The sequence below is a fragment of the Schistocerca americana genome, chromosome 5 (assembly GCF_021461395.2).
Source record: "Schistocerca americana isolate TAMUIC-IGC-003095 chromosome 5, iqSchAmer2.1, whole genome shotgun sequence".
Lineage (NCBI taxonomy): Eukaryota > Metazoa > Arthropoda > Insecta > Orthoptera > Acrididae > Schistocerca > Schistocerca americana.
Genome location: NC_060123.1, coordinates 462,674,212 through 462,699,799, shown reverse-complemented (window position 1 = coordinate 462,699,799; position 25,588 = coordinate 462,674,212). Strand labels below are relative to the sequence as shown.

At 43.2% G+C, this 25,588-nt stretch overlaps 1 protein-coding gene across 1 annotated transcript in view; it reads left to right on the top strand.

Moving 5' to 3' along the window:
* The window catches only part of LOC124616434 (probable cytochrome P450 304a1), a 101,146-nt gene that overhangs the window by 66,989 nt on the left and 8,569 nt on the right, over positions 1–25,588 (top strand). Inside the window, exons 7-8 of the mRNA XM_047144741.1 lie at positions 1,940–2,057; positions 13,702–13,843. Of these exons, the coding sequence (XP_047000697.1) occupies positions 1,940–2,057; positions 13,702–13,843 (260 nt within the window). The remainder of the gene's footprint in view (positions 1–1,939; positions 2,058–13,701; positions 13,844–25,588) is intronic.

The window sequence follows — 25,588 nt, the reverse complement described above, 5'->3', positions numbered from 1 at the left end:
ATTTCACCTGAACGCCCAATGGGGTCTTAATTTGTGGCGACAATGGATCGTCCGGCTGCTCGTGTAACCAAAAACAACAGTTTAAGTAAAAATTATGGAAGATAGTCTGAGGAACGGGGAGGGGTACCAAACCATAGCAGCCGGATCTTGATGCCTCTGAACTACCAAGTGATCAAAAAGTAAGTATAAATCTGAAAACTTAATAAACCACGGGATAATGTAGATAGAGAGGTAAAAATTGACACACATGCTTGGAATGACATGGGGTTTTATTAGAATAAAAAAAAACAAAGTTCACAAAATGTCCGACAGATGCGCGTCATTTGGAGATGATCGTGTGCTCAGCCGCCACTTTCGTCATGCTTGGCCTCCCAGGTCCCTAGACCTCAGTCCGTGCGATTATTGGCTTTGGGGCTACCTGTAGTTGCAAATGTATCGTGATCGACCGACATCTGTAGGGATGCTGAAAGACAACATCCGACGCCAATGCCTCACCATAACTTCGGACATGCTTTACAGTGCTTTTCACAACATTATTCCTCGACTGCAGCTATTGTTGAGGAATGATGGTGGGCATATTGAACATTTCCTGTAAAGAACATCATCTTTGCTTTGTCTTACTTTGTTATGCTAATTATTGCTATTCTGATCAGATGAAGCGCCATCTCTCGGAAATTTTGTGAACTTTTGCATTTTTTTTGTTCTAATAAAATCCCATGTCATTCCAAGCATGTGTGTTAATTTGTACCTCTCTATCTACATTATTCCGTGATTTATTCAGTTTTCACCCGGTATATCAAGTCTTGCACTGGACTGGTTGTGCAATTCTTAGATGCGGCATAATACCTACTACTCTTATTATCAACACACAGCTATGTCCCAGCCTACGAAAACCTATCCTTGGTTTCCCTGCTGGAGGCATCGCTACTGAATGATCATGCATACAGCTAATGTTAGTGAACATGCTAATGATTTATTATTATAGCTAGCTTTTACACAAAAAAGAAAGAAAGGAAATGGAGAAATCTGTAGGACTGGTTTGGTTTTGAATGTAGTCCTGCTGTACGTTTGGTGAAAGTCCTGAGACGTTTCTACGTTGCATACAACTGCACAGTCCTCTGTCGCTTGGCGTGATAGTGGTATCGGGTAATGCAGCAGTAATATGACTGGCTGCTGATGTCGTAGAAACCACGTACCCCCTGTCGACACTTGACTAAATGTCTGAATGTATCCGATACACGATTCCATCGCACCACAACACCTCATTGAGGAAAATATTGTACTTTATTTGAGGTCTCCTGCAGCGTTTTCTCTCATGCTATTGCTGAAGGTTTACAAATATCGGACAGGCGATCAAAGAGTAGAGTTCACCAGAGTGTTACTGATTTGATCTGTCATGTGACTTTGATTCTCCAGAGCTGCGTCAGCACTCTTCGCCTTCTGTCAGTGGTTCGTCGACTGATGGCTCTGTGGATATGTTCGCCTTGGGGGAGAATCCAGGAGACATATTTGCAACATAACAACTTACTTGTTTACGCCCTTTCGCGTACAAGAAATCAACTGATGTTACCGGAATCTTCACTGTACTGTTCTTACTAATTACGATCACTAAAGATGGATTTAATTATACTGCAAATGTGTCTTGCACGAGTGAATTCAATGATCCTGTCCCCACACAGTTCGAAATTTAACGGTAACCGAGTACGCCGCGAGGAATGTAGAAGACCAGAGCGATATATATATATATATATATATATATATATATATATATATATATATATATATAAATTATTTGCCAGTCAAATTTACACGTTTATAATCTACATTATAAAAACAACTTAACTATCACTAGGTTCTGTAACCATGACCTATGATTTTCTAGGTACTGTTATGTAACGTATATAGAAATACTTAATTTTTAATGTTGTTTCCTCCACAGGACGCCGTATTTTGAGGCCAGCATACGAGAGTCGCTTAGGCTTTGCACTCTCACGCCAATCTCAATTCCTCATAGAGCGACGCAGGACACTACGTTGAAAGGATACTTTATTCCCGCGGTGAGTTATAGCATTTTATCTACAACTGCTTATAAAATGCATAATATTTCATCCAGAATATTGTGATTAGTTATCTCTGCCCACTACTGAGGCGCTGAAGAGCTATAATTGGGCATGATATAGGTCGGTCAATGCACCGTACGGGAATGGGGAACTTAGTACTGGATTTTAGGATAGTTCGTGTGCTCCTTGCCTCAACACCAGTCCAGATATGTGCAAAGGTGCTGACATACTAGGGAAAATTTTGTGGACCATGATATCAAGTTGAAATCATCATTATCGTTCTTCAGTTAGCAGTGCACGATTCAAATTAGGTAAAAAGTACAACTTCTTTGTAAAATTTTGATGTTCGACAGTTAGTAAACAATCAGCAAACAGTCGCAAAACAACAATAGAGTCACAGGAACCACAGATCAATCTCATCGTAGCGCAATAACGTTACCATCGGAATGTGTACGTCTCTTGGTGCACGTATGATTCACTTCCTCCCCTGTAAGAATTTATATCCTGGAATGACCTTGCAAGGGGGCTTAATTAAAAAGAAAAGACTAATATTAATGAATAAATGCAATAATTTTACTAGCTGTGTGACCGGTTACGAAGTCTCCTAACCGGTTGGCCCTGACTATTACTAGCACACAATCTGACTGCATAAAATAAAAATAAAGAATGACAAGGAATTTCCATTAACACAATTGATTAATTAAGTTCCCTGCAACTATAAAAGCTACGAAACAACAAAGCACAAGTGTAACTGTTCTGTGTGTGGTAGTGTGACTCAACGTACATGTATCTGGCTCGGTTCTTTCTCAATACGACAAAATATTTTAAACACCTTTTACAATGAACTAATTGAAAAACCAGAAATACTATTAAAAATGGTTCAAATGGCTCTGAGCACTATGGGGCTTAACTTCTAAGGTCATCAGTCCCCAAGAACTTAGAACTACTTAAACCTAACTAACCTAAGGACATCACACACATCCATGCCCGAGGCAGGATTCGAACCTGCGACCGTAGCGGTCGCGCGGTTCCAGACTGTAGCGCCTAGAACCGCTCGGCCACCCCGGCCGGCGAAATACTATAATTGCACATAGAAACCAGAATTACAAATCTAATAAATGAACACGAGCCAGATGCTTTGTTGACTGTACCTGTGAGCAAGAGGGATTGTTATTAAAGAAAACTGTAATACCTTTTTACCTCATTATACAGGGCGAGTCACCTAACGTTACCGCTGGGTATATTTCGTAAACCACTTCAAATACTGACGAATCGATTCAACAGACCGAACGTGAGGAGAGGGGCTAGTGTAATTGGTTAATACAAACCATAAAAAAATGTACGGAAGTATGTTTTTTAACACAAACCTACGTTTTTTTAAATGGAACCCCGTTAGTTTTGTTAGCACATCTGAACATATAAACAAATACGTAATCTGTGCCGTTTGTTGCATTGTAAAATGTTAATTACATCCGGAGATATTGTAACCTAAAGTTGACGCTTGAGTACCACTCCTCTACTGTTCGATCGTGTGTATCGGAGAGCACCGAATTACGTAGGGCTCCAAAGGGAACGGTGATGGACCTTAGGTACAGAAGTGACTGGAACAGCACATTATGTCCACTTTACGTCAACAAATCAAGTTAGCTACAAGAAGCTTAAGTGGAAATGAAATGAGCGTTTGGCGTCATTGGCCGGGAGGATTCTTACGGGGCAGGTCGGGCCGGCTTGGTGCAGGTCTTATTACATTCGACGCCACATTGGGCGACCTGCGCGCCGGATGGGGATGAAATGAGGATAAAGACAACACAACACCCAGTCCCTGAACGGAGAAAATCCCCGACCCAGCCGGGAATCGAACCCAGGCCCCTTAGGACGGCAGTCCGTCACGCTGACCATTCAGCTATCGCGGCCGACAGAAGCTTAAATGATCCACAGAAATAAAACAATCAAGAATCTGCTAATGTGGTTCAAATGGCTCTAAGCACTACGGGACTTAACATCTGAGCTCATCAGTCACCTAGACTTAGAACTACTTAAACCTAACTAACCTGAGGACATCACACACATCCATGCCCAAGGCAGGATTCGAACCTGCGACCGTAGCAGCAGCGTGGTTCCGGACTGATGCGCCTAGAGCCGCTCGGCCACAACGGCCGGCAATATGCTAAGACTACGTGGGAAATTCAGTAAGGGATTCAACACTTTTTTTTCTGCAAGCAGGTTGGTTTTATTCAGGTTTCCAGTAGACCATATTATTTCCTGCTCATTTGGAGAAAACAGTATTTTTCAATATAATCTCCGTTCAATGCGACGCCGTAACTCCATCCTCATGCTGTCAGTTAGTTGGTCGATGTTGGAGTCAACGTCTTGCTGCATCAGTTACCTCCCAGTCATTCATGTACTTCCTCCCGCGGAGTGCATCCTTCATTTGGCCAAATAGATGGACGTCGAAAGGTGAGAGATCCGGGCTGCAGGGTGGCTGAGGACGAGCAGTCCAATGACGTTTTGTAAGCTCCTCTTTGGTGCGAAGACTTGAGTGAGGCCTTGTAATGTTATGAAAAACGAGAAGTTACTTTTTAAATTTTTAGTAAGTTCCTATGGAACCAAACTGCTGAGGTCATCTTTCCCTAGGCTTACACACTACTTCATTTAACTTAAACTAACTTACGCTAAGATCAACACAGACACCCATGTCCGAGAGAGTACTCGAACCTCCGACGGGGGAGCCGCAAGGCGCCTCAGACCGCAGACAAGGAGAAGTTCATTTGCATTATTGTGGCGACGAGGTGTAGCACAATACATTTCACAGTTAATCGTTGCACCATGAGGAGGGACATAAAACAGAACAACCCCTTCAGAATCCCAGAAAACTGTCACCGTGACTTAACCGGCTGAGGATGCGGCTTTGAACATTTCCGTCGGAGGAGAGGTGACGTGGCGCCTCTCGATAGATTGCCTTTTTATTCCCGTTTCGAAGTTACGAACCCATTTTTCATCATCTGTGGCGTTGTTCGACAAAAAACTGTGGCTATCAGCCTTGTAACGCGGAAGCAATTCCGCACAGATGCTCCTCCATTACTCTTTATGGTCTTCTGTTGGGCGGCGAGGAACTCAGTGAGCATGCACCTTTGTGTACCGCAACAGGTGGACGAGTGTATCACCAATACCAACGTCCAGCAGAGTAGTGAGGTGTTTCTTTGTGATCCGTCGATCAACTCGAATGAGAGTGTCCGCACGTTCTAACATTGCAGAAGTCACAACTGGTGTGCGGCCGGCTGACACGCGGGAGACCCGACAGGTTTGCGCGACCTCGTTGCGACTCACCGCGATTTTGTTCATTGTCAGGTCTTCGTAGCCATTACGCGAGAGCCTATGAATATCTGCGACGCTCTGGTTTTCCACCAAAAGAAACTCGGTGAGAGCTCTCTGGAGCGCGCCTCTTTCAGACGTCATTTTGAAGGCTACGAATAACGTCGCCAACTATAGGAGCTGAAGAGGGAGCGTTCCACGATATACCACAACAGATTCCACATTTTTTCAAGCGAAACTGTCACAGCAAAAATGTGTTGCGTTAGTCATTGAACGACCCTCGCATTTAATTACAAAACAGAACCAAGCCTCATATGCAAAGGCTATCTAAGTCGACAATACACGATCAGGTGTGGTATTAGAGAAATAGATGCAAAGGAATCTACACTCCTGGAAATGGAAAAAAGAACACATTGACACCGGTGTGTCAGATCCACCATACTTGCTCCGGACACTGCGAGAGGGCTGTACAAGCAATGATCACACGCACGGCACAGCGGACACACCAGGAACCGCGGTGTTGGCCGTCGAATGGCGCTAGCTGCGCAGCATTTGTGCACCGCCGCCGTCAGTGTCAGCCAGTTTGCCGTGGCATACGGAGCTCCATCGCAGTCTTTAACACTGGTAGCATGCCGCGACAGCGTGGACGTGAACCGTATGTGCAGTTGACGGACTTTGAGCGAGGGCGTATAGTGGGCATGCGGGAGGCCGGGTGGACGTACCGCCGAATTGCTCAACACGTGGGGCGTGAGGTCTCCACAGTACATCGATGTTGTCGCCAGTGGTCGGCGGAAGGTGCACGTGCCCGTCGACCTGGGACCGGACCGCAGCGACGCACGGATGCACGCCAAGACCGTAGGATCCTACGCAGTGCCGTAGGGGACCGCATGGTCGTATGCGTGTTTGGCGCCGTGCAGGTGAGCGCCACAATCAGGACTGCATACGACCGAGGCACACAGGGCCAACACCCGGCATCATGGTGTGGGGAGCGATCTCCTACACTGGCCGTACACCACTGGTGATCGTCGAGGGGACACTGAATAGTGCACGGTACATCCAAACCGTCATCGAACCCATCGTTCTACCATTACTAGACCGGCAAGGGAACTTGCTGTTCCAACAGGACAATGCACGTCCGCATGTATCCCGTGCCACCCAACGTGCTCTAGAAGGTGTAAGTCAACTACCCTGGCCAGCAAGATCTCCGGATCTGTCCCCCATTGAGCATGTTTGGGACTGGATGAAGCGTCGTCTCACGCGGTCTGCACGTCCAGCACGAACGCTGGTCCAACTGAGGCGCCAGGTGGAAATGGCATGGCAAGCCGTTCCACAGGACTACATCCAGCATCTCTACGATCGTCTCCATGGGAGAATAGCAGCCTGCATTGCTGCGAAAGGTGGATATACACTGTACTAGTGCCGACATTGTGCATGCTCTGTTGCCTGTGTATTTGTGCCTGTGGTTCTGTCAGTGTGATCATGTGATGTATCTGACCCCAGGAATATGTCAATAAAGTTTCCCCTTCCTGGGACAATGAATTCACGGTGTTCTTATTTCAATTTCCAGGAGTGTATAAATAATCAGACTTCATAAGTATTTGAATAAACAACTGTCCTTTTATTGTGAATATTCTTTAAAGCGAAACTTTAATTTTGCAAGGAACACTGCTCAATCAAAAAACTAATTACGAAGTTCCTGCATGTAACAGGAACCATCCTGCCACTTGTCTGACGTAGTATAGGAAAACCGCGAAAAACCTGTATTAGGATGGCCTAATGAAGATCGAAGCCTCCACAGTACCGAATGCAATGACAGTCTGTTTAAAACAGTGCTGCCTGAATCACTTTATCCACAGCGTACAGTACTGTTTTACAAAGAAGCTACTTAATAATGTATAGAGCTAGCGCTATACTATTCACTCATTTCACATTCCCAGTGACTGTATACAATACACACCCTACATACGCCGCTTCAAAATGTGACTCTATCTCTATAACGAGTGTGATATTGCGTTCAGAAAGAGGTCTTTTTAATTTTTATTTATTTATTATTTATGTTTTTGAGTCATCAGTCTTGTGATTGGTAGGATGCAGCCTACCACGAATTCCTCTCCTGTGCCAACCTCTTCATCTCAGAGGTACCACTTGGCAACCTATGTTCTCAATTAGTTGATGTATATATTCCAATATCTGTCTTCATTTAGAGCTTTTACCCTCTACAGTTACCTCTAGTACCATGGAAGTTGTTCCGTCATGTCTTAACAGATGTCCTAACATCCTGCCCCTCAATCTTGTCATTGTTTTCCTCTCCGATTCTCCGGAGAACCTCCTCATCAGTCCACCTAATTTTCAACATTCTTCTGTAGCACATGCTTCGATTCTCTTATGTTCGGTTTTCCCATAGCCCATGTGTCACTACCATACAATGCTGTGCACCAAACGTACATTCACAGAAATTTCTTCCTCAAGTTACGTCCTATGTTTGACACTAGCAGACTTCTCTTGGCCAGGAATGCCCTTTTTGCCAGTGCTGGCCTGCTTTTTATGCCCCCCTTGCTCCGTCCGGCATGGGTTGTTTTACTGTCTAGGTAGTAGAAGTCTTTAACTTGTCTGCCTCGTCAGCCCCAATTCTGATGCTAAGTTTCACGCTGTTCTCATATCTGGTATCTATCATTACTTTCGTCTTTCTTCGATTTACTCGCAGTCCATATTGTGTACTCATTAGACTATTGATTCCATACAAGAGATCCTCTAATTTTTCTTCACTTTAACTGAGAATAACATTGTCATCTGCGAATCGTATCATTGATATCATTTCGCTCTAGACTTTAATCTCACTCTTAACTCTTTCTTTTATTTCCCTCATTGCTTCTTCGATGTGTAGACTGACAGTAGAGGCGCAAGACTGTACTCACGCCTTACAGCCGGCCGGTGAGGCCGAGCGGTTCTAGGCCCTTCAGTCTGGAACTGCGTGACCGCTACGGTCGCAGGTTCGAATCCTGCCTCGAGCATGGATGTGTGTGATGTCCTTAGGATAGTTAGGTTTAAGTAGTTCTAAGTTCTAGGGGACTGATGACTTCAGATGTTAAATCCCATAGTGCTCAGAGCCATTTGAACCTGCCTTACACCCTACTTAATTCGAACACTTCTTCCTTGGTCTTACAACCTTATTGTTCCCTCTTGATTCCTGTACGTATTTTATATTACTCGTCTTTACCTATAGCTTACTCTTATTTTTCTCAGAATTTCGGTCGTCTTGCACCATTTTACATTGTCGAATACTATTCCTATGAACGTGTCCTGATTTTTCTCTCCGACCTCTGTGATTGCTCTTATTAAAGATGTCGATTTCTCTTCAACTGAACTGCCTACTGAGCTATTCATTATCACAGCATCCGTAGCTTCAGTGAATTTCAAACTAATCTATTCATTTCTGAGTTCTTCCGTATCCCACTTCTTTGAGCATTGATTCTTCCTGAAAAGTCTCTTAAACTTCAACCTACTCTTCATCATCACCAAATTGCGATCTGAGTCTAAACCACCCCTGGGTGCACCTTACAATCCAGTAATTGATTTCGGAATCCCTGCCTGACCATGAAGTAATCTAACCGAAATCTTCCTGTATCTCCCTGCCTTATCAAAATATACCGCCTTTTCTAGTGATTCATAAAGAGAGTATTCGCTATTTCCATCTGAAATTTATTGCAGAACTCAATTAGCCTTTCTCCTCTGTCGTTCCTACTCTCAAGCCCATATTGTCCCTTAAACCATTTTTTCTGTTGCTTCCCTCACAACCGCGTTTCAAAGCCCAATGACTATTAGATTTTCACCTTCCTTTACGTATTGAATTACCCGTTCAATACCCGTATATACTTTCCCTATCTCTTCATCCTCTGCTTGCGACGTCGACATGTACGCCTGAATTATTGTTGTCGGTGTTAGTTTGCAGTCGATTCTGATGAAAAGAACCCTATCACTCAACTGTTCACAGTAACTCACTCTCTTTCCTACTTTCATACTCATAACGTATCCTACTTCTGTTATACCATTTTACGCCTATGTTGATATTACCCTAGTGTCATCTGACCAGAAATCCTTCTGACTTCCCTGACTCCCACTCTAACTGGACTGGGCGTTTTCAGAGTCTCTAGCTTCACTACACGTTCGAACTTCTGACACTCCACGCCCCTACTCTTGGAACATTATCCTTTCGTTGGTTTTTCACTTATTTTCTCATGGTCATATCCCCCTTGCCAGTCCACTGCGGAGTTGCGAAAGGGGGCTAGTCCGGAATTTTTTGCCCTTGAAGAGATCATAATGACACTTTTTCAACTACAGGGCACATATCCTATTGATACATGTTATGTGTCTTCAGTGCAGTGGTTTCCATTGCCTTCTACGTCCTCATGCCGTTGGTCATTGCTAGTTCTTTCGGCTTTAGGGCCAGTTTCCCAACCCAAGAGCAAGAGAGTGCCCTAAACCTCTGTCCGCTCCTCCGCCCTCTTTGACAAGACTGTTGGCAGAATAAGGGTGACGTCTTATGCCGGAAGTCTTCGGCAACGAATGCTGATGATTTTTATTGAAAATTTTAATGATGGCGGGGTCGAACCCTATAACGAGGACGTTTTGATTACTAAGCACAGTTTCTATCTCTAGAACGCTGGTAAGTATATACATGAAACGATAGATGTTGTATTATCGCAATTTTTTTTAGCAGAGGTTGAAAATACCGCTTCAGTTGTAAGGTTCTTCTTATTTTCAAATGCTTAAACAACGGCCGTTGTCGAGCTCATTCATGCCCATAGGTGTGACTGGTGTGACACTGAAAATAAACAAGCGACCGAAGCTAATAATAAGCTTTATAAGCAGTAGTATAAATGAGAAAACATAAAAGAAGTTCCATAAATCATTTTACAAAACAGCGGTCGGGCTAGGTGCGGTAAAACCTAAGTCAACAGGAAAACGACACAAGACAATACAACGGACGATGCTTTTGTAAAGAAACATGCAATGAATACCGGGACACTTACTCTTTGTGCTGTGACCCGTAGCGCTGCGATGGACGAGTATAGGAGGCGGTGTGTCGCCTGCGGCCGCAGAGCACGGAGTAGAGTACAGGAAGAGGGAGCAAACTGGCAAACTAGATTGTCAAGAGTACTGCCATCTTTTGACGGGAAAAAACAACGTGGGACAAACTAGCCCGGCCGTTCTCAATTTTAAATAGTGGTTTACATGCAAAAGGGGGAAGAAAAACATACAAGATGGTTGGATGAAAAGTGTTAAAAGTACATTATGAGTGGTACAGGAAAGTATTGAAGAGAGGCAGTCCAGAACTAGTTTTGTACTGCATCTGCTTAGTGTGTTCCTTTACCATTTTCAATGTACTTTTAATGCTTTTCATGCAAATATATTTTAACTTTTTTTACATGTACCCTGGGAGGCATCCTCCGCCAGATTGAAGTGGCCATTAGAGGAGTCATTGGCAGCATAATCTGCAGTCATTTATATTTTCCGGACCAAATACATCTGTCGCCTGGGTTGTGAGACGATTCTTAGCCCTTCCTGAAGATTTGCGAAAGTGGTAAAGGCTGCTGGCCTCTCTCGTGAGGTCTTTGCACAGCACATGATTTGTAGCATCTTTCCGACAAATGACCGGTACCCTCTAGTCTGGAGCTGAGTGGAGGGTCTGAACCAGAGGCTTCGCTAGTTCAGCGACGAGATCGGCAGTAGATTCCTGCACCCACGACATACACTGAAGACTTGTAAAGTCTCTCTGAGTAGGTCGGTGAGCTTTGTACTCCAGAAACGGTCGCTCGGGTTGCCGAGTACGTGTGGAATGCGTTCTGTATATCATGAATTTGTAAAATAAGTCCCTATTGGTAAATTTTCACAAACAACAAAAGGCTGTTTTCTTACTAAAGCTAGTATTGCATTAAATTACTGTATGGCATTACTTAATACTGTCAGAGAAAGAACATGACCTTGCTCCCTGTTCATGTTCAAATTTTATTTGAAGAATGGAGGTCTTCAGTCATTTTCCAAATTAACTTTAGTTGTGCTCTTTATGTAACAAAATTCTAATATTTAAATACATAATGTACATTTTGTTTATTGAGAAACACATTCAGAATACATAGATCAGTAATTCATCAGGGAAATAAACATAGCGAAAAACTTACCAGAATGATTGCAATTTTACTGATTTGTCTTTGTATCCCAACGGATCCTGAACTGAGAAACCTAACACAGCTGGCCACGACACTGGAGTCAGCATGACTCCACACCTCTGTCGGTAGCTTCCAGAACCTCGCTGACTCTTTTCTTGAGCGTCTCGCAGCTGTCCGCGCTGCATGATGTGGCTATTAGGCGGTCACGTTAGCGTGTAAACTGTACACTGCACACGCCGGCAGCTCTGCTGTTTTACACTAAACGAGTAGTGAGATGAAGCTAAATTTCTCTGTAGTATTCAGCCATGTGGTATGATTTTAGGTCCAGAAACATGCTGACAAAATTGTTGACTCGCTTCAACACTGATTTTTGCGACCTCCTTGACACACCGAAAACACATATAAGAGATCAATTGCACTTTATACTTTTTAAATATTTCAAGTCAGCTAAATACAGGAAATAAATGCCGACAGATCACTTTAGAACATTTTTACGTACAACTCCCATCTCATCCCCATCACTATCCTAGACGTAATATGGGTATCTTAGACCCAAAGTACTTTTATGCAAGAACTGGATCAGATATATAACAAATTTGATGGAAATCGCTCCTGACTTACGCTTTCATGTCGCCCCTTTTAACCCCCACCCTCAACCGGTTGCATATGAAACGTGAGCATACTGTGGCGGAAATTGCCTTAGGTGTTACAAAGATGACCTGATATGTCACTGTCGTTGAAGGCCACACTCCCTCCCCTCCCACCTCCCCGCACCCACACGTACACACCTAGCCTGGACGTTGTCGTAGCTGGTATGTGGTCGGTGTCGATGGACTTCCTTCTCGACCAGCATCATCCACGCATGTGGGGCGTTGTTGAAACTGTTTGGTACACATACCCCAGAATTTACTGTGAATATATGTGCAGTTTAAACGTTTTGCCCACAAGAATCGTACTGTGCTGGGTACTACCTCTATGGAGTACGTTTCCCGTTGCCAGTCCATTTCACTACCAGTCTGTATTGCATCTGCTATCCGTAACGCAGTAGAATCGTATCTGCAGGAAATCCAGAACATGTATTCTCTGCCGACAACACGCCACTCCTGTTGTATGATGGTCTTGGCGTGGGATGATATAATTACTTCCTTTATGAATTTTGCAACTTCTCTTTGTATTACTTAGCCACCGAGTTTAAGCATTTCTATTGGAACACCATCTCCAGGCACATTTCCTTACTTTACACTTGAAATGACTTTATACAATCCATTTCGCTTGATAGAGAAATGTCATTAATTTTGCTACTAACAAGCAGTTTTTCCAACTCGTCTCTTGCACTATAAAAATATTTAAAGAAACTCTGAACTGTTCGAAGGCAAATTTCCTTCTCTCAGTGATTAGTGTGCCCTCTGCCACCTTAACAGATGAAATGTGACATCTACCTAACGTAAGTTTATGGGTAGTCATCATCTTACTCTTACTTTTTTACATAATCAGCAATGATGACAAAATGAAGATTATTTCAAGCACAAGAAATTTTCATTAATTTCTCCGTGTTTTGGAGAACGCTGCTGCTCCGCAACTGCGTACTGAACAGGTTAGTTAAAAAGTTGTTAATTTTAGTCCATGACCGATTTCGGCGTTTTTGCTGAAGTCATTTCCTAGTTGAATCTAGAACTGACATTGTAAATGCAAACAAACGTTTACCATTAGGAGACGAATATTTGAATACTTTAAATATCAGTAATGTGGGAGTTTTGACACGAAAAAAACTAGAAGTTTACAAACAAACAGTATAAGAACAGAAAAAAGAGGAATACGTCTTACATTGAGCTACGCTGAAGTAAAGTCAGGTAATTACGAAAGTTACCATCGGGTAGATATAAAAGTTATGTTCCTAACAATACAATAGGAAAAATGGGCGTGACATTGCTATAAAAGCTTCACAGTTTGATACGTTGAAGGTGCTGGCTTGCCTCAGCATTAAAGGGAATTATATTTTGACATGTTCTAAATTTTAAATTACAGTGAAAAGCTGACGATAGTTGTTAAGATTTAATTAAATTCTACATAATTGTAATTTTACAATTCCAGTACAGGAGTAATGTCTAGTTATTACAATTGTAGAATATACTGTAATTATATTTTCTCTCTGTGATTTCCAGAATACCACTGTTATAACGAGTCTGTGGAGCGTACATATGGATGAAAATCTGTGGGGTGATCCGAATAATTACCGACCAGAAAGATTTCTGGAGAATGACGGCACGCTTACTAAGAAGGACTACAATCTGCCATTTGGTGCAGGTATGTTAGTGATAACGTTTTACTATTTATTTACTCATCAATTTTTAAAAATATGTCCATTGTAATAAAGTTGTGTCTGTTAATATTAGATAATATAATGAACATCAACCAGCACTTTTCCATCTGATACAAACATCATGTGCATTAATTTACAGTCGCAATTCGCTAATCGCCTTCACTTCCAAGTTATTAGTTTTTAGCAGTTTTTTTGTTTTATTAGTGGCGTATCAAACTGAAAAAACTAATAAACATAAAATCAAGCAAATTTTACAATTTCCATTGTTCAGTTGAAAGGTGACAAGAATATCGAATTTAGTCACGAGGTGGCAAACAGGTGCTCCTATTTGAGAAGAGTTGGATCAAAATCGCTGCAGAGCCAGCCGTCTTGAATAACTTTTCGCCTCAGATAACTGTTTGGAAATTCTACAATGCTTTCCTTACTGAATATCTTAAACATCAAAATTAGCGTAAGCGATTTATAGATTTTAACCATTAATTTGTCCCTCTACAGTTTGGAGCATCGCAAATGAAAGGTTTTAGAATTTAGTGTCCTAAACACTGACAATCAAATTATGTTTATACAGGCTGGCCTGTGAGATGCAATACTTTTTGTGCCTCAGATTATGTAATATTATTAATGACAAACTTGAGCGCATTTGGAGATATCAGTTTAGGGAAAACGTCATATATGGTTGTGAAGCAGTTTTTTAAAACTGTGAAGTAAGTGAGTTTGGACTATCATTTGTTTTTGTGTCAACTCGCATTTGTTACTGACTTCGTCACCCAATGACAAATTTACTGTTATACCGAAGGAAAACTAACTGTATAAAGTGCAAAAGAAGAACATCGCTGCGGAAAGAAATACGTTAAAATCAGCGCGGGTCAAGCATGTACGTAAACGTTACAATCAGTAGCTATTTGTTGTGCCAATTCAGTGACACTACAAAAGTAACTACGGCGAATGTTTCTTTCGGAAAAATAACATTCCGTCTTTGGAGAAGACTGACATACTATCCTATTCTTTTAATTTTTGGTAACAAACACATCAGCAATATGCTAAAAAATATTATCAGTTTCGGCCGTGCACTTGCCATCTTCAGTTTCTGTACATCATATACGGCATGTGGAAAACAATTGACAACGAATTACTTACCAAATGTGACCTATGACACGTACAATCTGGAGTGCTACTGTATGGCCGAAAGCGATAATGATTGCTGTCCCAATTATAAATGTGATTGTGTCTGAAACAAAGAGAATGGTTTGTAATAATTGCACAATAGCTTCGCGAATGAGGGATTTTGTAAGGATTGCCAGCGGTATTATCTTACTTACGAATACCCATAGAATTATATCCCATACTGTTCTCAACCCTTTTCAGTTATTGATTCATAGTCATTTCACACAGAAATGTATGCTAGAGAAAATGGAGAAACAGGAGTAATTAGTTTCACAAAGATTCCAACGTAATGGAAGCCCTATCAGGTGTGTTTCAGTAAGCCGTAACTGGCAATGTTTCAGTGTAACAGGTCACAAGAGAGGATGATTTTTAGTTCCTTTTTGGAGAAATATTCTTTTTACGCTGTCTCGTACAAATTATGCACGTGACACATGAGGAATTACCTGTGGAGAAATATGTTGCATTTCGTTTTTGGCAGGTGTTCAGTAGGCGTTCAGGCAGTCTTTCCTGAGCTTAAATGCGTGCTTACTACTGTGGGGTCATTTTTTCGATCTCGTGATCGGTTTGGTATCACATGACGGAAAATGCACTAAAGACCGCAATAAGCATTTTCCGGCATTCTGTATTGTTTCCGTTGTTGTGAGACATGAGGTTGTGCTATGTGCAGAGTTTTTGAATATTACAAATTCTATATATCTGAGTTCTGTGTACTATATTAAAGCTGTTTGCAAGATACTGTTAACCCTTCAGAGTTTCATGGTGACTAAAATGCTGCATATTCTTATAACTGGTTACGTAACATACGGACGATTAAGCCATACTTAGTCAGTCGTACACCATATTGTTCCATGACATGAAAAGGCTTTTACCATGGAACACGTGATATTTGGAAATGAACTGAGTTTCTTTGATGTCAACAATTTCACCTGTATTGAAAATGAAACTTTGTGTTACTTGGCAATAGCTTCTATTTCAAAACAGATTTAACTTTAACTTGTTTTTCGTCATAGTTCTTAAATTGACTTCACTTACTGATTATTGGTGTGTAGTAGAGTAATAATGTAATACATAGATTATTAAATAGAGTCTTGGCATGGTCTTCTCGGTTGCAACGATTTTAAATTTGAACAGAATACTTTTTCCTAGGTACATGACCGTATTGTACCTTGAAACAGTTTTTCACATAGATAAACCTCACTTTTGTGGAGTAATTTTTATAATTTCTGAAAAAAGTCTCTAGGCGCTACAGTCTGGAACCGCGCGACCGCTACGGTCGCAGATTAGAATCCTGCCACGGGCATGGATGTGTGTGATGTCCTTAGGTTAGTTAGGTTTAAGTAGTTCTAAGTTCTAGGGGACTGATGACCCGAGCAGTTAAGTCCCATAATGCTCAGAGCCATTTGAACCATTTTGAAAAAAGACTGAATCATACATACACGGAGGTAAAAAGCTCATGGGATAATATGGTGTTGGACCTTCTTTTGACCGGCGTAGGGCAGCAAATCGACGTGGCATGGATTCAAATAGTCGTTGGGTGTTTACTGCAGAAATACCTAGCCATGCTGCCCCTATAGCTGTTCATAATAGCGAATTTGTTCAAATGTGTGTGAAATCTTATGGGACTTAACTGCTAAGGTCATCAGTCCCTAAGATTACACACTACTTAACCTAAAGTATCCTAAGGAGAAACACACACACCCACGTCCGAGGTAGGACTCGTACCTCCGCCGGGACCAGCCGCAAAGAATAGTGAATTTGTTGCCGATGCAGGATTTTCTACACGAAGTGACCTCTCGATTACGCCCCATAAATGTTCGGTGGGATTCAGGTCGAGTGATCTGGATGACCAGATCATTCGCTCGAATCGTTCAGAATGTTCTTCAGACCAATCGTGAACAACTGAGGCCCGGTGACGTCGTGCATTATCATCCATAAAAACTCTATCGTTGTTTGGGAGCATTAAGTCCATGAACGGCTGCTAATGGTATTCATCTATTCGAAAATAATAATTTATAATCAAAGATCGGCTCAGTCGGACCAGAGAACCCAGCCCAATCCACATAAATACAACCCACACCATTGTTGAGCCACAATCTGCTTGCACAATGCCTTGTTGACAACTTGGCTCCATGGTTTCGTCGGGTCAGTGCCACACTCTAATCCTACCAACAGCTCGTACCAACGCAAATCGGGATTCATCTGACCATGCCAAAGTTTGCTCTTTTATACCTTGTGTATGTGATACTACTGCCATCTTTATACGTGCATTTCGCTATCCCATGACTGTCCTGTCATCTTAGTGTAAAGTGTGTGTTATGATCTGAAAATGGAAAAAAAACTATTAAACATCTGTTACGGGGCTGGCTAGAGACGAATGTTTGAAAAGTGTTCTATGGTAAAACACTTTCACCTACGTTTAGTGTTGTGAAACGAATAATTGAATCAGGTCAAAATCTCAACTCTAGTGATAATTGGAAAAATGTGCACCACACTCTTGACATGCTTCCAAACATATAAAGAGTTAAATCAGGAGAACACGCTAGCCACACTACAGCTCCTGCTCGACTAACCCAACATCGCCCAAAGACGACAGTTAGGTGTTTCGCGCATCAGCAATGTAATACTGGGGTCTCCATTGTGCCTCGCAGCTTTCAGCTCAGTGTCCAGCAATTTCCCTATTGTGGTACACAGAAACCGATGGTAAGCTGGCTCAGTTGGTTGGTAGTAGAAGTACGGAAGATTCTTATAACCATGGGAACCTTACTGCAAATAAGCCCATTTCCTGAGTCAGTGTGCATGACATGGCTGTATGATCGTACACAGCGAGTCAAACAATATCCTTTGTCCTCCAGGGCATTGATCACGGACGGCTATTGAGGTCTAGCGTGTCAGTGAGTGTGGTCCTGCTGAACTCTATATAACTTATCTCTGTTCACACACACACACACACACACACAAAGGCTCTCTCTCTCTCTCTCTCTCTCTCTCTCTCTCTCTCTCTCTCTCTATATATATATATATATATATATATATATATATATATATATATTGCCACTGCACTGTATGAAAAGGAAATAGGTAAACGATAATCTGCACAAGAGACAACAATTTTTTGGGATGGCCCATATTTTACAAAACTTTTATTTTATTTTTTTTTACTTTATTGAGTTTCGTGTCCCCTCGAAGGGGACAGGCTGGCAGCAGCTTAGTACCCCGCTCTTCAGCCTACAGAATTTATTTAAAAAGATGAAGATAATAAATAATAAAAGCAGACGATAAAATCGGTGACTTAAATGGTACAGTGGTGAAAAAATTGTGGAACTTAAAATAAAGAGAAAGAGCTGATGATGCTAACAAAATACACAGGAAGCAGACAAGTAAAATAATAGACAGGGAATTAAAAAACACAGCGACAGTCTACTTTCTGTTCGCAAGAGATATAAAATTCACACCCAGTGACAGCATGATTTCTGTTCGCAACACTTTGGAAAGACGCACAACACTGAATACTCACCTGAACGCTGCACTAAAAAGTTGGCACAAATATGACATACCACAGCCAAGGGCAGACAGGGGGAACCAGGACAGATTATGGGAAAGAAAAGGGGGGGGGGAAGGAGAGGAAAAATGAAGTGGGGGAGGGGGGGAAGGAACCTACGGAGGACGAGGACTCATAAGAGGGGGCGGGGGTGCTGGGCAGACGCGAGAGGGAGTGGGGAAAGGCAGAGTAAGGGAATGCAAAAGGACTCGGGGGGAGGGGGGGAGAAGGGAGGCAAAGAGAGGGTAGGTGGGGAAACATACAACCATTCTTTTTCTTTATTGTGATTTCATTCCCCTGCCCTGCAGGGGAGGGCTGTCAGCAGCACAATCCACCGCTCTTCACCCGAGTGATATGACAAGTAAGACAAGAATAAAATGTTACATGTAAGGCGATAAAAAAGGGGGACATAAAACAGAGTAAGGGGAGATAATGGAGGTAAAAATAAACTGACATGAAGACGTTCATGGGGGTACATTTAAAAAAGGTTGACATAAAGTTAAAAAACACAGTTGACGAATCTTAAAACATAAAGAAGACAATGATGGCACACACACAGGTTAAAAGTCGGCCACAGTATTAAAAACACTCCAGAAAAACACGCTTAAAACCCACTTGGAGCACACACAATGAATAATAAAACTACCAGGTGGGACCTGGCGAGGGAGAGGCCAGAGAGGATGGAAAAGGAGGGGGGAGCAAGGGGCAGCAGGGGAGGCAGCGGGAGGAAAAGAGTAGGGGCGTCAGTGGGTACACTAAGAGGCAGGAGACTGGTGGGGTAGGAGATGAAGAGAGAAGGCAAGGTAGGAGGGAGTGCAGAGACACTGAAGGGGAGCACAAGAGATGGAGGGGGAGTAGGAGGGGAAAGCTGCTCAGGAGAAGGAAGGGGGAGGAGCGGAAACCCTGAGGAGGAGGCAGGAGGAAGATGGGGTTAGAGCTGGTAGGAAGGGTAGATGTCAGGGGGACGCTCATCATCTGGAAGGGGTAGATGGTGGAAGTTGCGTTGGGAAAGGAGGTGGAGGGTGTAGAGATGGAGAGAGGGTGGGACACAATGGTAAAAGCGCGGCAACGGGCTGGGGGTGGAGAGGAAGGGAGACACCAGGGGGATCAGTGTGGCGGACAATATATATTGTGTGGATGTGTTCAAGGAAAAGGAGAAGGTGGGGGAAGGGTATGAGGTTGTAGAGGATGCGCATGGGGGACGGAAGGCAGAAATGGAAGACGATGTGGAGCGCATGGCGTTCTAGGATTTGGAGGGATTTATAGAACCTGGAAGGGGCGGATCCAAGCTACACTGCCATAACAGAGGACGGGGCAGATCAAGGATTTGTAGGTGTGGACGATGGTGAAAGGATGCAGACCCATGTCTGGCAGGACAGGAGTGTCAGGAGGCTGAGTCTGTTGTAGAACCATTTTTCTGGGATGACCTAATTTTTACAAATCTTTTGCATAGCTTTGAGAATACGTTCATGTACAAAGTGTAAATACATTTACAAATCCCACATTTGTAAAACAGAATGCTCCCAGATGGGTTGTCAAATGAATAATAGGTAAGAGTACAACATCCTTAACACCAGCAGAGGTAAAACTACATGCTATGCCGACGACCTCACGTGTACTGAACTGAGATGCTGCAGAGCCCTTGTGACTTACCATGTAGACGTCAGGTGGCGCCATCGTATTAACCGGCGATATATTGAAATCATGAAAATTTTACTCAATATAAAAAGCATATTATGTACTACACAAATGACAAAGGTAAATCTTTACACCTGATTCACATATACAGATATGGCGCATTTCACCAACATAAATTACACATATGGAAAAACATAATGGTAACGAACGTTTGTAATCCTCCTAGATTATCATTATGTGCTACAATATGCTCAGTGCACCACAATATCCAATAAGCTCGCCCACTGCACACGACGATCTTTTTATTTACACCGTATACTTACTATTGGCAACGGCCGTGCCGCAGTGGATACACCGGTTCCTGTCAGATTACCGCAGTTAAGGGCTGTCGGGCGTAACCGGCACTTGGATGGGTGGCCATTCGGGCCGCCATGCGCTGTTGCCATTTTTCGGGGTGCACTCAGCCTCGTGATGCCAATTGAGGAACTACTCGACTGAATAATAGCTGCTCCGGTCAAAGAAAACCATCATGACGACCGAGAGAGTGGTATGCTGACCACGCCCCTCCTATCCACCGAGCGAGGTGGCGCAGTGGTTCACACACTGGACTCGCGCTCGAGAGGACGACGGTTCAATCCCGTGTCCGGCCATCATGATTTAGGTTTTCCATGGTATCGCTGTGTTCCTCCTTCACACCTGAGACATGAAACAATCTCTCATCCAGCGCAAAGTATCAAGGGATCGGAAAAAAAGCATAACTGACTCCCTTATATAGCAAGGGGAAAATAACGGACCCATAAAATTGAACGTCTGTGTGCTGCAGTATTCTTGAAAATATTCTCAGTTCGAATATACGAGGAACTTATCTATCCATAAATCAGTGCGGATTTAGAAATCATTTTGCATATGAAACTCAGCTTGTCCTTTTCTCGCGTGATTTCCTATTCCATATTGGACACGGTTCTCCACTGCAGACTGTTACAGAAGGTACGAGATATGTGGGTGGCTCGAAGACTTCTTAAGTGATAAAACCCATTACGTTGTCCTCGAGGGCGGGTGTTCATCAGAGACAAGGCTGTCGTCAAGAGTGTGCTAGGAAAGTGTGATAGGACCGCTGCTGTTTTCCGCATACATAGATGGTCTGCCGGACAGGATGGACAGCAATCTGCAGCTATTTGTTAATGATCCATTCAAAAGAGGGTGTTGTCGTTGAGTGACGGTAGGGAGACACAATATGACTTACAGTTTCTAGTTCGTGTAATGGATGTCAGCTTGGTCTAAATGTAGAAAAATGTAAATTCATGCACATCAGTAGGAAAAAAAAATACCGCATATATATATATATATATATATATATATATATATATATATATATATATATATATATATATATCATTAATTGTGTTCAGCTTGACAATCTCAATTCGATTAAATACCTTGGTGTAACACGGCAAAGCGATATGAAATGCAACTAATGCGTAAGGATATTGGTAGGGCAGGTGGATGATATGGTTGACTTCCTTTAAATGCGAACATTTTAGTTTAGGCTTTACTGTGACTGTTATTGACATTATATAAACGGAAATGTCGTGTGGCTAGGGCCTCCCGTCGGGTAGACCGTTCACCTGGTGCAGGTCTTTCAATTTGACGCCACTTCGGCGACCTGCGCGTCGATGGGGATGAAATGATGATTAGAACAACACAACACCCAGTCCCTGAGCGGAGAAAAATCTCCGAATCGAACCCGGGCCCTTAGGATTGACAGTCTGTCACGCTGACCACTCAGCTACCGGGGCGGACCGTTGTCCTACTCATCATCATTTCATCCCCATCGACGCGCAGGTCGCCGAAGTGGCGTCAAATCGAAAGACCTGCACCAGGCGAACGGTCTACCGGACGGGAGGCCCTAGCCACACGACATTAAATGAAACAACAAGTTTACCGTTACCAGTTAAACGAAACAAGTTTGCAGTTACCAGTCACTGTTACCAGTGACTAGTAACATTAAACTTGTTGTTTCATTTAATGATTGACTTCCGTATATTGGGAGAATTTTAGGAAGGTGTGTTTCATCTGTAAAGGACACCACATACACAACACTCGTTCTTGAGTAGTGCTCAAATGCCTCGGATCCACACCATATCTGATTAAAGGAAGACATCGAAGCATTCCAGAAGGAGCCTCCTAATTTTGTTACCGGTAGAGTAGATCAGTATGCGATTATCACAGAGATGTTTCGTAAACTCAGGAGGGAATACTTACGCAGAAGACGACTTTCTTTCCGCGGAACGCTATTGAGAAAATTCCGAGAACCAGCATTTGGAGCTGACTGCTGAACGATTCTACTGCCGCCAACGTACACTATTGATGAAAAGTATCCGGACACCTGTCTGAAAAGCCGGCCGCGGTGGCCGAGCGGTTCTAGGAGCTTCACTCCGGAACCGCGCGACTGCTACGGAATCCTGCCTCTCGCATGGATGTGTGTGGTGTCCTTAGGGTAGTTACATTTAAGTAGTTCTAAGTTCTAGGGGACTGATGACCTCAGATGTTGAGTCCCATAGTGCTCAGAGCCATTTTTGAACCAGTCTGAAAATGACTTACAAGTTCATGGCACCTGCCATCGGTAATGCTGGAATTCAATATGGTGTTGGGCCACACTTAGCCTTGATGATAACTTCCACTCTTGCAGGCATACGTTCACTCAGGTGCTGGAAGGTTTCTTGAGGAATGGCAGCCCACTCTTCACAGAGTGCTACACTGAGGAAAGGTATCGATGTCGGTCGGTGAGGCCTGGCACGAATTCGGCGTTCCAAAACATCCCAAAGGTGTTCTATAGGATTCAGGGCAGGACTCTGTGCAGGCCAATCCGTTACAGGGATGGTATTGTCGTGTAACCACTCCGCCACAGGCCGTGCATTATGAACAGGTGGTCGATCGTGTTGAAAGATGCAGTCGCCATCCCCGAATTGCTCTTCAACAATGGGAAGCAGAAAGGTGCTTAAGACATCAATGTAGGCCTCTGCTGTGATAGTGCCACGCAAAACAACAAGGAGTGCAAGCCGCCTCCATGAAAAAGACGACCACACCATAAGACCACCGCGTCAGAATTTTACTGTTGGCACTACACACGGTGGCAGATGATGTTCACCGGGCATTCGCCATGCCCACACCCTGCTATCGGATTGCCAAATTGTGTACCGTGATTTGTTACTGCACACAACGTTTTTCCACTGTTCAATCGTCCAATGTTTACGCTCCTTACACCAAGCTAGCCGTCATTTGGTATTTACCGGCGTAATGTGTGGCTTATGAGCAGCCGCTCGACCATGAAATCCAAGTTTTCTCACTTCCCGCCCAAATGTCATAGTACTTGCAGTGTATCTTGATGCAGTTTCGGATTCCTGTGTGATGGTCTGGATAGATGTCTGCTTATTACACATTACGACCCTCCTCAACTTTCGGCATCTCTGTCAGTCAACAGACGAGGTCAGCCTGTATGCTTTTGTGCTGTACGTGTCCCTTCACCTTTCCACCTCACTATCACATCGGAAACAATACATCCAGGGATGTTTAGGGGTGTGGAAATCTCGAAGTCCGAGAGTTCCGCGGAGCGCCCCATTCTGCTCTCTCACTATGTCTTATGACTACTGAGATCGCTGATATGGGGAACCTGGCAGCAGGTGGCAGCACAATTCACTTAATATGAAAAACGTGTGTTTTTGGGGGTGTCCCGATACTTTTGATCAAATACTGTGCGTATCGATACCTGGCTTGTGGAGTATGTATGTTGATGTAGATGTTCACATACATCAGTGAAAAAAAAAAAAAAAAAAAAGAAAAAGAAAATATGATGGTCTACGAATTAGCTATCTTTTCTCGAAACTGATTGAATCTGCTCATAAGAAGGAGTCTAAGAGGAAGCAACAATATAGTGTCACGCATCGCTGTTTGAATTCGGGGCTCAGGTGTGCGATGAACACCTCGCACACTCTTTTCTCTTCCTCAAAACATTCTGGAGAATATGTTTCACTTGATTTAAAGATGTTCTTCCATTGCGATTTGTGGCAAAACAACAGTAACACACTAAGGCCGCACGTCCATTGCTTCACCCTGCCTGCTCACATCTGACTGGTCTAATGTGGCAGTCAGCTGTTTACTAATAACTGTTACTTCAAGCTCCCACCGCAATTAGTTCGCTGAAGTTGCTTATACGCCAGGAATATAATCAGTCTCGAGTCTTTTTGGATGGACTGTACAGTTTTAGTAGTAGATAAACAGGTAGAAGACGGGTTGATTGACACGAAAATGAAATCAGCCTACAAAGGAGACTGGCTATTAAACACTGGTGCGTCCCATCTTGGAATACTGCTCAAGTCAGTGTAGATAGTACTAAGAGGAAAGGTGAGAATGTAGGTCTCGCGGGAGGCGTGCGCGAGATAGTCCCTGCAGTCGCATTATCCTCTGTGCCCTCGGTGGCTCAGCGTGTTCGGTCAGAGGGTTAGGTGCTCTCTGTAATAAAAAAACTGAGTTAATGGATCCACGACGAACTGAAACGGGTGTCTTACGACGTCTGCCCCGAGCAGATAAAATGAACAAAATGAGGTTTTTTTTTTTTTTTTTTTTTTTTTTTAAAGGATGGATAGAGGGTCTGCCAGGTAAGCGGGAGATCCTGGGTTCGAGTCCCGGTCGGGGCACACATTTTCACCTGTGCCCGTTGATATATATCAACGCCCGTCAGCAGCTGAAGGTGTTAAATTAATTCTAATTTTGATCCTGCACTCATCGGCGACGGCAGGGCTGGGCGTTGTCGAGCACGACACCGCTCTCCCAGCGTCCTCCAAAACCAAAGCGTGCGTTTGTGTTGCAGTGTCCTCGGAGTACATACGAGTGGTATTTTATAGGCAGCCATCATCTGTTGGTGTTAGTCGCCGTGGGCGATCATTACAAGGTTTTGTACCTCACGATATCATCTTCCCATAACCCTTTCCCGTTCGGCTTGTATTATACGGGGCGATCAAAAAATTTCCGTTTGAGGTCATTGCTGCAGCGAGTATGCAACCCAGCATGCCTCTGATGTGGATATATAAGCACCCACATGGACTTAACAGATCAGTGTGGCCTCCGAACCGAAACCTTTTGATCATCCCTTATGAATCTTTCCTGTGTCTTAAAATGAATGTAAAAGCGAAACGTCTTCTTAGATGGCTATCGGAATTACCAGACATATTTATAAAAGCGTTACCTACCTGACATATACGCATGAACATTGGGTTACATTGATTACAACATAATAGTTGGAGTTGGAGGACACCCTACTACTCTGCGTAACACAATTAAAGGATCACTTTTTCGAAACTCCGTAAATTTCTCTCATGCAAACACAGAAGTT